At 40.4% G+C, this 16,768-nt stretch overlaps 1 protein-coding gene across 1 annotated transcript in view; it reads right to left on the reverse strand.

Moving 5' to 3' along the window:
- The window catches only part of CCT3 (chaperonin containing TCP1 subunit 3), a 172,592-nt gene that overhangs the window by 101,959 nt on the left and 53,865 nt on the right, over nt 1-16,768 (reverse strand). Inside the window, exon 4 of the mRNA XM_067149609.2 lies at nt 7,732-7,886. Within this exon, the coding sequence (XP_067005710.2) occupies nt 7,732-7,886 (155 nt within the window). The remainder of the gene's footprint in view (nt 1-7,731; nt 7,887-16,768) is intronic.

Raw genomic sequence — 16,768 nt, forward strand, 5'->3', positions numbered from 1 at the left:
ATTGGAAAGGATAGGCAAGGAAGAGAGAAGTAAGCGGCCGTGGCCTTGAGTTAGGTACCATACCGGCATTTCCCTGAAGGAGAAGTGGGAAACCACGGAAAACCACTTCCAGGATGGCTGAGGTGGGAATCGAACCCACCTCTACTCAGTTGACCTCCCGAGGCTGAGTGGTCCCTGTTCCAGCCCTCGTACCACTTTTCAAATTTCGTGGCAGGGCCGGGAATCGAAACCGGACCTCTATGGGTCGCAGCTAATCACACTAACCTCTGCACCACAGAGGCGGACAAAAACAATAGAAAATGTAAATTTCTGAAGAATTTTTCGTCAGTGAAACATCCTGAATTCCTGACTTACTGCCATCGAAGTTAAAAACCGTTGGCGTGAATTGGTTAGTTATAGTCTTGTCTTCCCAAACTCTGTGATTACTAGGCGCTTTATTTAAGTTCGTTCGCTTCGGATGTGGCGGTTGTAAGACCTCATCCTCACTTTCTTTTAAGTCTTCGCCATTTGAATTATTTCCAAATATACCTCCTATATCGTCTTCATCACTGTCTTCAAATACTGAACAATCACTTTCAGTATTCATAAGAATTTCATGAACTGTATCGTCGCTTGTAAGCAAGTCAGCTCGACTTCGTGCAGCCATGTTCAACTGTTTGCAATTGACTCGCAAAAGCTGAAGACACCCGCTTAAAAACCATTTCATTTCCATCGCTCCCCGTGGTGATAATAATCTAAAGACTTCAAAATATAGCCAACAGATGTAGGGAGCTATCCATTTTTCAATCATTGTCCAAAGACATACAGTTATGAAGATATATCACTTCAAACTCCGACACGCAATATATTGCGCCGTAACCTTCAAGGGGTTAATATATGCCGACCTTGAGTCGTATATTGATATGAAGCAGTATGTCCCTTCCGCATATGCCTAGAATGCACTTCTTAATGGGGGAAGAGATACATAATGAAGTACAAACATTGAACTTCGAGTCTATTAGGCTGTGGACGCAAGACTGGTTGTCGTCACCTGTCTAATATGCGGCAACGAGATAATGGAACAGGATCCTGTGATCCACTATAGTAAAAATACTATAGACGGAAGTGGGGGTTCCTACCACGCACATTGTTGGCGTTGTATGGAAAACTGCATTCCTATATTCTTTCATAACCTTAAGGGGTAAGATTCACATTTATTGCTAAGGGATGTAATTCGAATGTTTGTTGAGTCGGTACAGGTACAGGCAAAAGGGTTCAAAAAAATTGATACTCCATATCTATTGACACATCAGGTGATATTAAAAATTTGTGATAGTTACAATTTCCTATCTACGTCATTGTCACACCTTGCTAAAAATGTTAAACACCGCACGTATACTGAACATGCAGATGAAAAAGCCGTATTTCCATATGAATGGTTTGATAGAGCTGCGAAACTAAACATGCCCCTACCAGCCGAGGATGATTCATGGTTTTCCTCTTTAACAGGAAAGGGACAAGATAAAACAACGTTTGCTGTTTGGGATGCAAAAGAATAATAATTATTAAATTAATGTTGTGCGAACGCACAACCAACTTGTCGATGCCGGATGCATAGAAATTTCCTCCAGCGTTCAGCAACCACTCGGAGACAGCGGCCTTCACCTCCTCATCGGTCTGGAAACGTCGACCATCGAGCTCCGTGTTGAGCTTACCGAACAGATGAAAGTCACATGGCGCTAGGTCAGGACTGTAGGGTGGATGTTGCCAGACCTCCCACTTGAAACGCTGCAGCAGTTCTCTTGTTTGGCAGGCCTTGTGAGGTGTTGCGTTATCGTTCAACAAAATCACACCTGCGCTCAATTTCCCTCAGCGCTTCTCTTTAATCGCTTTACGCAACCAGTGCAACGTTTGACAATACGCCGCCGCGTTGATCATCGTTCCTTTCAGCATGAATTCCACGTGCAGCAAACCCTCCATGTCAAAGAACACTGTCGCCATAACCTTACCAGCTGAAGGTTGAACATTGGCCTTCTTTCGTTGTGGTGATGAGGGGTGCACCCATTCCACTGATGTTCGCTTCGTTTCGGGGGTGAAGTGGTGGACCCACATTTCACCTCCTGTGACGATTCGCCGCAGAAAAACGTTGCCGTCAGCAGCACAGCGTTGCAAAAATGCCAGGGAGGATTGGAAACTTCCCTTGTGCTCATTGGTGAAAATACGTGAGACCCATCCTTGACACAGCTTACGATATCCAAGGTCCTCTTGAACAATGACGAACACACTGCCATACGACATGTTCAGCTGCGTTGCGATTTCTCTCAGTTTAATGCGCCGGTTCTGTCTAATGATTGCATTCACACTGTTGACCTTCGTACGGGGCCTGGACGTTGCGGGCCTGCCTTCGCGATGGTTGTCCGTGATATCCGTGCGTCCAGTTTCAAATTGCTGATACCACTTTATGATACCTTGCCAGAATGTGGCCCGCTCCCCATACACAGCACTAATTTCATGATGAATGTCCGTGCAATTCTTCCTCTTGGCCCATAGGAATCTGATTATTGCACGCACCTCATATTTGGAGTGAACGTCCAGTTGACGCGCCATTGCATTTGGCCGCTATTCACACAATACTAGACGAGACACCACAGCAACCTGAATAAGAGATGTGTGGGCAGTGTCTGTCCCTTTCTCCGCTGTGCCCAAGTTTGCGACACACAGCGTGCTAGTACCTATGAAGGGCAGCAAGAAATTACTGTATGGTATCTTAAGAAATAAAAAGAGAGATCAAGTAAACACCAGATTTGTAAAGGATGAAGATGGCATAATATTAACAGAAATAAAAAGAGAGATCAAGTAAACACCAGATTTGTACAGGATGAAGACGGCATAATATTAACAAAGCCGGAAGAAATAAGGAATAGATGGAGAGTATTTTCAGGAGTTGCTGAACGTAAGAACCGATGACAGTCATTCAATGGACGACCAGGAAAGGCAAATTAGTTGATGAAAAAGATAAAGAAATTAAAATGAATGAATTTTAAATGGCAGTAAGAAAGATGAAGGAAAAACTGCCGGAATAGATGAAATTTCAGTGGAGATGATGAAGGCAGCTGGGGCTGTACGTCTGCAGTGGACATATTGAGTTCCCAGGATTGTCTGGGAAAATAAAGAAGTCCCTGATGATTGGCGAAAAGGCATAATCATCCCAATTTTCAAGAAAGAAGATAAGAAAGTATTGAAGAACTACAGGGGAATTACTCTAATATCCCATGTTGCTAAGATAATGGAGAGGATACTGGAAAGTATGATAAGGTTGAGGGTTGAGAATCAGATACAGGAAAATCAGTTTGGTTTCAGAAGTGGAAGGTCAACAATAGAGACCATTTTCATTATGAGACAACTAATGGAAAAGCAATGGGAGAACGAGAATGATATGGTGATGACTTTTTTTTTTTGCTAGTTGCTTTACATCGCACCGACACAGATAGGTCTTATGGCGACGATGGGACAGGGAAGGGCTAGGAGTGGGAAGGAAGCGGCCATGGCCTTAATTAAGGTACAGCCCCAGCATTTGCCTGGTGTGAAAATGGGAAACAACGGAAAACCATTTTCAGGACTACCGACAATGGGGTTCGAACCTACTATCTCCCGAATACTGGATACTGGCGGCACTTAAGCGACTGCAGCTATCGAGCTCGGTGTGATGACATTCATTGACACTGAAAAGGCATATGACAGTGACCCCACGAATAAAGTTTGGGACAGTCTGGTGCAAAAAGGAACTGGATAGGAATTAATAAAAATGATCATGGCAATGTAGAAGAAATGTTGTAGTGGTGTGCAAACACAAGTTGACAGGACAAGTTGGTTCAAAATAACTAGTGGGCTGAGACAGGAAGTGTTCTATCACCAATCCTGTTTATAATAGTAATGGATGACATCATGAGAACAGCAAAAGCAGCATATGGAGGGAGAGAAATGAACATGTTATTTGCAGATGATATTGTGATTAGGGGAGAAGACGACAAGAAGGTCCAAGAACAGTTGGATGTGGTGAATGGGAAAATCGAAGGATGTGGAGTGAAAATAAGTGTAGAAAAGGACGTTTAAATACCTGGGGAGTGAATTAATGGAGAATGCTCGACTAGATGCTGAGATTAGCAAGAGGATTCAAGCTGGAAGTTGCTTCTATCATAGTGTAAGAAACATGTTATGGGACAAAGATGTGCCAATGGAAGCAAAGGAAACTATGTACAAGATGTATTACATATCCATAACAACTTACGGAGCAGAAACTTGGACAATGACGAAGGATGAGAGTCGAATACAGGCAGCCAAAATGAAGTTCTTGAGGAGTATGATACAGAAGAGGAGAAGAAACAGAGTAAGGAATGAGAAAATCCGGGAAGAAATTGTAGTGGAAAAAATTAATGATAGAGTAGAGAAGAGCTGACTAAGAAGGTTGGGTATATAAAGCGAATGACTGACGAAAGAATGACAAAAGAAGGTGATGGAAATGCAAATGCAAGGAAGGAGAAGCCTTGAGATATTTGTTCAAATGAGGCTGAAGATGCTTGATATAACATGCGAAATATATCCCTGTTAGTGTTGTATATAGAGGATTCGATCCCGGGATCCTGATCGCTTTTCAATCCCGAAGATTTCGGGATTACGGTTTCGGGATCCTGGGATTGACATCATTTTTAAAAATTTGCAAAATAGACTGTGTGAAGCGAAACTCTCAGTGCGTTATTTATGCGTCTTTTCGGTGTGTAAATGCCTGTTCTCGTTTAGCGCATGAGTTCATCCCCTATGTGCGTGAAAGTTTGACCACAATTGTGTGCATTGGTACATTACCTCTCCCATGTGAGTGAGATGAGCGACTGCCTTCTTGAAATTTATCGTCAAAAAGGCGCTTATAGCTTTGAATAATCCAGTGCAGTTGGAAGAGTCCGATTTCGAGCTCATCGATGAAATCATTAAAGTTTTGGCTCCAGTCAAATTAACTGTAGAAGCACTCTGTTGCACTGATGCGTATTTATGCACAACTGGCACTGCCCTAAAGTTTCTTTTTAAGCAGTTAAATACAGTAGCTCCGAGTTGGATTCTAAATCCAAGATACATTTACAAAAGCGCATGAAAGATCGCCGAAGAAATGAGTTGGATGGCGTATTATGCTACCTACAAAATCTTCATAGTGACAATGTGGCGTTGGCGTTCGATGATGAAATAAAGCGTACATTTTCAAGCCTGAGCAAAGTCCTAATAAAAAACATATTGTTTCTTTAATTGAGAGATTAAATGGTAAAAAAGAAAGGACGAAGAGGAAGAACAAAATATGCAAATACAGAAAAAAGTGATTTGACGCTCAAAGAAAAACTTCAGCTGGAAATGGAAAACAGCATGAAAAAAGATGTCTCCTGAAGCATTAAATGAAAATGAATTTTCCAGAATTGTTACTAAAGAAATGAACCTATACGAGCCTACAAATTATACTCGGAGCTATAACCTAGAGCAGGCTTATAAGTATTTACTAACGAGTCCTCCAACTTACATCGAACCTGAACGCGCTTTCTCAGCAGCTGCATACATGTGCAACAAATTGAGAAGCAGGTTTAGTGATGAGACACTGGATGCATTATTTCTCAGATCATATTTTCGCAATTCAAACTAGAATGTTGCTATTAAATTAGTTTTCTTTATATTTACGAGAAATGTGAAATGTGACTGGTTAACGTTATTTTTAAATACTTTTTGCTAAGAAACATTCTACCTACTTATTATGTTGTTACATGAAAGTCGTCTATTTAGTCTATGTTCAGAGAGATTGTTGTTAATTTCCAAAGTATATTTGCATAGTTTGTTACATAAGGGTATTTTAACTTTATGTAAGTTTAAAGAGATCTCACCGATTCTTGGAAAAGAATAATTTTAACATAGAGACTGAGTGATTTTAAATCTGGTTAGTCTGACGCTAAGTCTGATTAGTTAGAGTGATTAGATTAGCTAGGTAAAAAATACCGTAAAATATGTTTATTTTGTCTAAATTTTTATTTTCTGATTAAACAGTTGATTTCTGTGAGAATATCTTGTGTTTTTATTTGTAACTTTCAATCCCGGGATTGACCAAGTGTAACCCCGAATTGGGCCAAATCTTCGTTAATAGGAAGGGGAGGTAGGGATTGGAATAACTTACTATGGGAGATGTTCAATAAATTTCCAATTCCTTTGCAATCACTTACGAAAACGCTAGGAAAACAACAGATAGGGAATCTGCCACCTGGGCGACTGCCCTAAATGCAGATCAGTAGTGAATGATTTTTTACGAGTGATTTCAGTCATTCCTTTACCTCCAATACTAGTACATCATACATAGCCAAAAAAGGCATTTTGATCAATATATTTAATATGCAAATACATATCGACGAAACCAAAGAAAAACCACATCTTGAAACACCAGGCGTGTATGAAGTTCCACGTGGTTGTGGTTGCTCATATATTGGCATGACAAAAAGGCTGGCCAGAACCAGGGTGAAAGAACACATTAGGTCGGTCTTTCATCCTCCATGGAAATGCCATAAGCTAGTCTGCCATAGCAGAACATTTCTACAGTACAGACCATGAAATCCTCTTTGACCAGGCGACTGGTAAGAGAAGCCATAGAGATAGAGCTGCGCCCAAATAACATCAACAGGGAAGACGGCTTCAAGTTATCAAATACATGGAGACCTGTACTGCAGAAATACATGCATAACACCATCATGGAACAGCGGGATGCGCTCACGAAACCGTCGATGGAGGGCGGTGAATTACAGCACGAAGATCCTTGAGATCTATTAATGGGATAGGCCGTGGATAGTACGGCCATGACTTCCATGTTTCTCTGAATTTCTTTGCTCACTGTTGGAAGCAGAATTTAACTTGCCCTGATGAAGACCAATTCAATTTGGCTGAAAGCTCACATACATTATTATTTCTTTAAAAAAAAAAATTGCATTTATGGGTCCACCTTTTCAATACAACTGAGACTAAACACTAAAACACTAAAATTGAGTGATGAACGTCGGTTTTCGTGGCTGGATGGATGAATGGCGTATCCTACAAGGAAGTTTCACTGTAACTTGGAAATCTTTCTTCAAATGATACAATGTGTTCCGTGTTCCTTCAATTACAACTGGCCCTAAGCAACACTACACTTGAAGATTTTGTCCAGTAAAGGGGTTTCTGTTTTACGTCGCACCGACACAGATAGGTCTTATGGCGACGATGGGACAGGAACGGACTAGGACTGGGAAGGAAGCGGCCGTGGCCTTAGTTTAGGTACAAGCCCAGCATTTGCCTGATGTGAAAATGGGAAACCACGGAAAACCATCTTCTGGGCTGCTGACAGTGGGGTTCGAAACCACTATCTCCCGAATACTGGATACTGGCCACACTTAAGTGACTGCAGCTATCGAGCTCAGTAAGGGTTTCTCTAACATGAGCCTCTCATACATAAGGACTTTGATCCTGCAACATTAAACACCAGAGGCATGCACATAAGAAATTGTGCTACCTAACACCTTTCTAAAATAGGGATGTTAAATGAAACAAGATTTCTATTCACATAATTCTACAGCCGTACACTATAAAAATTTAGGCTAATATGAATACATTGGACAATGTTTTGGGGAAGTGTGGGCGTGAAAGCGTGCTTTCAATAGATTCAGACAGCAAATGGTGTAAATTTATCTTTAGAACATGACCTACCTTATTGTGTCTTGTAGAAGAGAAACTGCATCCTCCAAGGCCTGCCTGTATGCTCTAATTATGATAGTAGGATGCATCTGTTGTTGCAAAAAAGTTTCTGCCACAGCTAACATCTCACCTGCCAGAACAATTACTGATGTTGTACCATCACCCACCTAGAAGAAACAATGTCATAATACAACACCCAACTGAATAAAGTTGGCCATAGTCTCAATAAATGGCAAATTATAACAGCAAGACTCAGTCATATGTGATTAGCTACCTACCCCAGCTTCGCACGGAAGCAGTTATGAATTGCAGGCGATAGGCTACTTTTAACAGAGGACTTCTAAGATTTCTTTGTAGACTAAAATTAGTCTTTTTGCCCCACATATAGCTTTCCACGAGAAAAATTCTCCAATGAGATTAACTCCAGCCACATTAAGTGACTGACCCTGTGCTTTGTTTATCACGTCAAAGTGGAATCTCACAGGGAAATGATCTAGTTTGAAATCAAAAAGCAAATCTGAAGGAATCATTGGGAAAGTTTGTCATATGCCACCACCAGCTAAAATAGTAGCTTCAGTCAAACAGGTTTTCAAAATTTTCACTGTCAATCACATCCAAAATGCATAACATTGGCTTGGGGTGGCATGCTAGAACGATGTAAATAACTTAAGAATTTCTGTAGGGTATTGAACAGTTTTTTCATTACTGACTACTGTCTACTGAGTAAGAAACTTGAGCCTGCGCACTGAATTTGGAGAACACCAATTCGTCATTTTCCCGAGCTGTTCATTTGTAGCGATAATATTGCTTTTTCTTTAAATCATGAAAGGGACTTGTTAGATAGGTGATGGATTTCAGGATAAACAGTATCCATCAATTCTTGAATGTTGTTTACTAAAACACACAAAACATGCTTGAGGGTATTTTTCTTTCAATCTTCAATAACTACCCATTTCTGACAGAAACAAATTATCATCTGAAGATACACTCTCATGTTAATTTTGAGAGCCAATTTTGTTATATCCGGCTAGATGCAAGATCTTTTTTAAGAAGGGTTCAGTTCGTTAGCTCTCGTTCCTCTCAAAACTGGTGAGATCTGACGAAAATCTCCAGTGAACAAAACTGTGCAGCCACCTATACGTGTGATGCATTTCCTTAGATCACGCACGGCCCCATCCAGAGCTTTAACCAAAGTTTTGTGCAACATTGTAGCTTCACCTCATGCTACTAATGAACACAATTTTATTAAATTGGCAGTATTACTTTGTGTTAAATTATTACCTACACTTGCATCATTACCGCTAACCTTCAGAGGAAGTTAAATGTTGTGTGTGTCATTTTCCCTTCCAAAAGAGTTGCTGTAAACCCAGATGAAGTGACGGCAAGAGCAATATCACCAAACTTCATTTTGGCAAGCAACATTTTATTTTTCATTTTTATTATCTCTTACATTTTGCTTTTTGTCACACCAACACATACAGGTCTTATGGTGATAATGGAATAGGAAAGGCCTACGAGTGGGGAAGGAAGCAGCCGTGGCATTAAGGTACAGCCCCAGCATTTACCTGGTGTGAAAATGGGAAACTACTGAAAACCATCTTTGGGGCTGCAACAGTGGGGTTTGAACCTATTATCTCCCAAATGCAAGCCGATAGCTACATGACCCTTACCACATAGCTCCCAGCTCGGTCAACAAATTAAATATGTTATGTCTGTGCCTCTAGAGACATCCAAGAAAAACATTTTACCTACGCTATATGTGATGGTGTCATGCACTTTTTTCTGATCAGGGTTCAGATCGTGTTTTCTTGAGCAACAGTTTGCAGGAGCCACGAATGATCATATGGCAACTCCCTGAAGTACTAATTTTTCGGCTGTAAGTTACTGTTATCTGGGAAAGGAAGTCCAAAATTGGTTTTTGGCTTAATATATCTTCTGACAAGCTATCCCAGTGATTATCTGAAAGACCCACTAGATCAGGAAGTTGGAAAAAAACAATAATGATGGAAAACAAATACTGTATTGAAAGGATCTTGCCGAACATGTGCAGCTTGTGATAATGTGTTTTCCCAGTGAGAACCATCTTCCAGCAAACGCGTAACTCTGCATACTGCTTGAAATATGTCAAATGATTCCTTCCACAGTTCTTAAATACTGAAAAGACATGAAACATGGAAACATTCACTGTTATTGGGATGGACTATATACACTCTGCCAAGTGCCTCTGTTCTTTTCATGTCACTGTAACCCTTAACCGGCACAGCTTGCTTCCACTTAGTTTACAAAAGGAGTATATTTATTACCCCACCTATTCAACACAATAAATTAATTATTGTTATTGTATTAATATTGTATTATTGTATTAATGGTATTTATTAACTGTATTGAATAGGTGGGGTAATAAATATACTCTGTTTGTAAACTAAGCGAGATAACTGCTTTCAATACAGAACAAAAATGAGAGTGATGGTTTGTAAAACAGCTCGTTTCCTCCGTCGAAATTTTCTATTCGCTGAACTTCCAAGTATAAAAAGTTGGAAAGGTGGAACATTTGACCATACCTTTAAAGTATACTTTGTCATAAGTTGAGTCTTTGTTAGGGGCGCGCAGCTGTGAGCTTGCATCCAGGAGATAGTGGGTTCGAATCCCACTTTCGGCAGCCTTGAAGATGGTTTTCCATTGTTTCCCATTTTCAGGCCAGGCAAATGCTAGGGCTCCACCTTAATGCCACAGCCGCTTCCTTCCCACTCCTAGGCCTTTCCCATCCCATTATCACCATAAGACCTGTGTCAGAGTCACATAAAGCAAATTGTATTTTAACCCATTATAGGCCAGTGGCTAAAAATTTAGCCACCTGAAATTTCCCTGGGTGATCAAATTTTATTTTTTATTAGAAGAACATTATTATTTGTAGCAAGGGTAACTGTTGTTTGGATGTCATTTGATTTGATATTGTTTTTCCTAAAACCCTTTCAAACGAACTTCGGAACCTGATGGCTTAATATTTAGCCACTGTTCATTTCTACTGACAATAGGCTGGTGCCTAAATATGTGCACTGTTAGCCATTAGCTTCACGTGGATTGACAATAGTTAAATCATTATATGAAATTATGAATATCAGGATATATCAATCACTCCAGAAACACACAATATATAGCAACAAACCGAGTATATACACAGCATGTGATACTGTTAGGTATGCAAGAACTCAGTATCTAAATATTTAACCACTTTCATCCCAAATGGCAGCACAGTGAAAGAAATGACACACAACAGAAAGTGGCCAAATATTAAGCCACTGAACAATGTCTGCAGACACCACCAAATTCAATAAGGCTCAACATCAATGGCTTCCGTCAAGCATATTCAACTTTATTGAAGTGTCTAGATATTTAGCCACTGTTCATGTACGCAAACTAAACATAAAATAATTTGAGCGTTAAAGGGTTGAAAAAATTTAAAATCTGCCACACTGCCTCAAAGCTGCAAATAATACCTGCCAGATTGACACTGTTGAAACTTACCTGTAAACTGAATGCTGAACATAGCCTGATGACATTATTTATGTACTTATATACAATATTTAAGAGATATGACTAAACGACATAAGTGAAGGTTGATGTGCATGTCAAAATTTTTAATAACTGCTTTATAGGGTACCAGCCATCAGTTATCAACCTCATTGTTTCTAAGAGTTGCAGCTTCTCTGCCATCATTATGTGACAACATATGGTATTGGGGATATCCATCATCACCAGCTGATATGCAGCTTTGTAAATGTTTTGGATATATTTCGGTGCAAACACCTTCACGCATGCCAGACAAATTAGCACTTAAAGCATCACATCAGGTTTGAACATAGTATCTCCTGAATGCAACCTCACAGCTGTGCACCCCTAACCGCACGGCCAACTTGCTTGGTTGTACAGGAGACGCTGAAATTCCAGCAATGGAATTTGGAAGTGTACAGCGCTGGCCTTCAGATCCCAACGTGAGTACGCACAAGATGCTATGACCTATGTCAGATCACATGGACATCCTGACCTATTTATTACATTTACATGTAATCCAGCATGGCCAGAAATAAGGGAAGAACTAACTCATGGGCAGACATCTATTAATCGTCATGACTTATTAGCCACGGCTTTTCAACAAAAACAAAAATGAGTCAATGTATTGACCAAGACCCACATATTTGCAGAAACCAGGTGTTGGATGCAATCTACTCAATGGCAGAAAAGGGGTCTTCCACATTCTCATAACTTAAAATAAACTCCAACCCAAATAGATGATATTTCTGCAGAGTTACCAAATCCTGAAGTGGACCAAGTTCTTTCAGATATAGTTTAAAAAAAAAAAAAAAAAAAAACATGATACATGAAATACGGCAGATGTAGTAAGAAGTATCCTAGACAAATTATTAAGGAGACGCAAACAGGAGATGATGGGTACCCGAAGTATAGGAGGAGTCCAGAAGTAAGTGGATACACAGCAAAATTTAAGTATTCAAGGTGAGGAAATTGAGATTGACAACAAGTGGGTTGTTCCATATCCAGCTCTCCTTTCTAAAATGTTCCAAGCTCATAAATAGGGGCCGTATTTTTTGGTAATAGCGATACGCACGAATTTTTTCATATCTTCCTTCTAGCCTATGTATGACCTTGTAGGTACCGTACCGTAACGTATTTTAGCGAAATGAACTCGCGAAATATCGCGAAATCTGATTTATTACGGGAATCGCGCAAATAATCACGAAATATATCCCACTTGGTACGAAAAATGCGAAATCGTATCGGAAAAGATCTCCAATAATCGTTTAAATGCTTCTGAGAACTTGACTATAGTAGTTTCCTTTTCAGTTGATTGAAAGCGATGTATATTCTCTACACAAATGCACACAAAGCGATGAGTCCTGTGTATCGGAGGTATGTGTATTCAGTTCCGCGATCTCTAAGGCAATCATTAAAAATCGATATCTGGTATCGATTACAGCAAATGGCGTTGTGTTCGTAGCAAGATCGGTTGTAGATACAGCAGTGAGAGTTCGCCACTTATGAAACTTTATCAGCAAATGTCCAGCATTTAAGTACAAAAATGTTGAAAACTAAAGTCACAACAGTTTTTCCGAGGGCCGAGGAATACAACAGTGAGGCCTTCTATGTATTTGATGCTGCAAGAAAGATTCTAATGTGTAAGTGCTGTAACGTTCCATTACGTGAAAACGAAGAGACAAATACTGTAGAGAATCAGAAACACACAAAAATAAGAAGAATGAAGCAAATGAACATAATTTTAAGCGGCAAATAACAATCGGCGATACTTTACACATCGCAAAGGAGTTGAAAAGTGGTAGAGAGCAATTTGTAATAGACACAACAAAATCATTCATGTAAACCAGCATTTCTATAGAAAAACTGGATAATCCTGGCACGAGGACATGGATGAATAAAAAAAAAAAAGATAAATAATACCGAATTTATTATAAAATATGACGATATTAGTAGGCCTATTGTAAATAAATCGCACCGAGCACGATAGCTGCAGTCGCTTAAGTGCGGCCAGTATCCAGTAATCGGGAGATAGTGGGTTCGAGCCCCACTGTCGGCAGCCCTGAATATGGTTTTCCGTGGTTTCCCATTTTCACACCAGGCAAATGCCAGAGCTGTACCTTAATTAAGGCCACGGCCGCTTCCTTCCAATTCCTAGGCCCTTCCCATCCCATCGTCGCCGTAAGACGTATCTGTGCCGGTGCGACGTAAAGCAAATAGCAAAAAAAGAAATCACCTGGTTGAGTTGTAATAATGATATTGTTTTTACGTCCCACTAACTACTTTTACGGTTTTCGGGGACGCCGAGATGTCGGAATGTTTTCCCACAGGAGTTCTTTACGCGCCAATAAAATTAGTAACACGGGGCTGACGTATTTGAGCACCGGACTGAGCCAGGATTGAACCTACCAACTTGGGCTCAGAAAGCCAACGCCTTAACTGTCTGAGTTACTCATCCCCGGCCGGGCAGCACCAGCATATCCATAAATATCCTCCAGGGATATATGGCTTTGCAAAATGCAGTGAAAGCACGTCTGATAGAAGAGAAGAAAGAAGACATTGTTAGTGAAGTTTTAGGAGGTTCGATAGAAGACCACAGTAAATTTGCACCAAGTGTTCGCAAGCATTATGGTTTCAGACGTCTAATGTGGTCAGTGAAAGGGGCTGCTTTGTTTACAAAAATATACTTTCTGACTGCCGCACAACTCTGAATCTTGATAATGTTGAAACCATGCGTAGTTTTTACTTTGGAGACAAGTCATTCAAAATGTAAAAACGTACAGAACCAAACCAAACCCTACGGCACTTAACGCCCTGAAAGGGCCTTGGCCTGCTCAGTGACCACTGCTCAGCCTGAAGGCCTGCAGATTATGAGGGGTCGTGTGGTCAGCACGACGCATCCTCTCGGCCGTTATTCTGGGCTTTCGAGACCGGGGCCGCCATCTCACCGTCAGATAGCTCCTCAATTCTAATCTGGTAGGCTGAGTGGACCTCGAACCAGCCCTCAGGTCGAGAGAAAAATAACATTTTGTATATTTGGTTGTTCTAAGGTTTAATAACAATTTCATACATTACAAGTATTCACTTTGAAACCCCTATTCACAAAATTAGGTTTAACCCATACCATAAGGAATATTTCACAAGAATCATCGATCAGTATGACCATTTATTTCACGAAATACCTACCGAAATAGTGTTAGTTTTAACACCGAAATCAACAGTTTTATTTCACCAAAAAATAAGGCCCTTACTCATAAATGTAGAATACTGCAATTCAGTCAAATCCATCAAGTACATATGCAAATATATCAACAAGGGAAGTGATATGACAGTTTTCAGGTTAGCGAAGGCAAATGAGCATGATGAGGTGTCACATTATCAGTTGTGACAATACATCAGCAGTAACTAAGCAGTTTGGCAAGTACTAAGTTTTCCCATTCATGAGAGGGACCCTGCTATCTTAGTGTGCATTTAGAAAACGGCCAAAGAGTCTATTTCAGAGAGAAAATGCACAAGTGGTTGCTACAGAGCCGTAAAGGACAACCTTGACAGCCTTCTTTCAGTTATGTCAACGTGACCCATTTGCAAGGACATTGTTATTTTCGGAAGTTCCTCGCCACTATACCTGGGATTCAGGAAGGAAAGTTTTTTTCTAAAAGAAAAAGAGGAGTAATTGTTTTGGACAGTGATGATGTAGCGAATGAGGTTATAGGACATGTTTACACTGTTCATCCAAATAGTGCCGAATGCTCTTTTCCCTAAGAATGTTGCTTCATACAATCAAAGGCCCAACATCATACGAAATGCTTGAAAGTGTAAATGGTAATGTGTGTAACACCTATAGGGAAGCCTGTCAAAACATGGTTTACTGGAAGAGGATGAACACTGGGATAAAACAATGTCCGAAGCAACGTTGACATCAGCTCCTCAACAATACGAAATTTGCTGTTATACTAACTACATGTAATCCATCCAATCCCAGTATTTTACGGGATAAATTCCATGAAAGTATGAGTGAAGACACCCTTGCCAGACTTCGGCGAAACGTCAAACAGTTCTCTGCAGAAATATTTAAGGAGGCTTATCAAAAGGAGGCTTATGAACATATCATGCAATGCGTGAACAGAAAAAACAGGGGGTATAATTTTTCTAGACATTCCGGGAGGAACTGGAAAAACCTTTTCTAATGAATTTGATACTAGCCGAAATTCGATCAAAAAATAATATAGCACTTGCGATGGCTTACTCTGGCATAGCGGCTACTCTCATGGATGGTGGATGGACAGCTCGCTCAGCACTAAAGTTGCCTCAAAAAATAAATGTGGATGAATATCCGGTTTGCAATATTAGCAAAACAAGTGGCCAGGCAATATTGCTACAAACGTACAAAATTATTGCGTGGGATGAATGCACAATGGCTCATAAGAAGTCATTGGAAGCCCTTGATAGGACACTGAAGGACCTGAGGAAGAATGATCACTTGCTGGGAAGTTCTCTGCTATTTCTTGCAGGTGACTTCCAACAAACTCTCCCAGTCATAACAAAGTAGACTGGCGGATGAGCTCAAATCTTGCCTTAAAACGTCACCTCTGTGGAAGTTTGTTGAAAGATTCACTTAAAAAAAAAAAAAAAAACATGAGGGTTCGGCTCTTTGGAGCCGAGACTGCCCATCATTTTGCATATACACTTCAGCAAATTGGTGAGGGCCAACTGAATCAAACGGTGAAATTACCTTTCCACATGATTTTTGCACTCAGGTTGCAACGGTTGAAGAACTGATCAACAAAATTTATTTATGCATGGCCAAAAACTACAAAGATCACGAATGGTTATGTGAAAGAGCCATTCTTGCAGCCAGAAACGATGCTGTGCATGACGTGAACAACTGGATTAAAGATATGATACCAGGCCCCACCACTGAGCATAAATTTCTGGACACAGTAGTGGAAAATGGTGATGTAGTGAATTTTCCCAATGAGTTCTTGAACTCACTAAATTCTCCTGGACTGCCACCACATCATCTTCAGCTTAAAATCGGCTGTCATTATGCTGCTACGTAATTTAGAACCACCAAAACTTGCAACGGTACCAGCCTCAGTGTGAAAAGACCGACACCTAACATCGCAGAAGCTACAATGCTGACAGGAAAAGACAAAGATTCCTCTAATACCTTTAATCCCTACAGATTTACCAATCGGTTTCAAGCGATTACAATTTCCTGACAGACTTGCTTTTGCTATCACAATAACAAGGCCCAAGGACAATCAGTCAAGTGGCACGGAGTAAACCTAAAATCTCCCTGTTCTTCCCACGGACAGCTTTATGTAGCACGTTCCAGGGTTGGCTCACCCATGCTCCTCTTTACCCGAGCCCCAGGAGGAAAGACAAAAATATTGTTTACAAGCAAGCATTGGGATAGCCTGTCATTGCAACCTTGAACTCAGTTGTACTGCAGTTTAAAAGCAACTCTATTTTCACTGGCAGTAGGCATCAGGGTCTG

Source organism: Anabrus simplex, chromosome 1 (assembly GCF_040414725.1).
Source record: "Anabrus simplex isolate iqAnaSimp1 chromosome 1, ASM4041472v1, whole genome shotgun sequence".
NCBI classification, from domain to species: domain Eukaryota; kingdom Metazoa; phylum Arthropoda; class Insecta; order Orthoptera; family Tettigoniidae; genus Anabrus; species Anabrus simplex.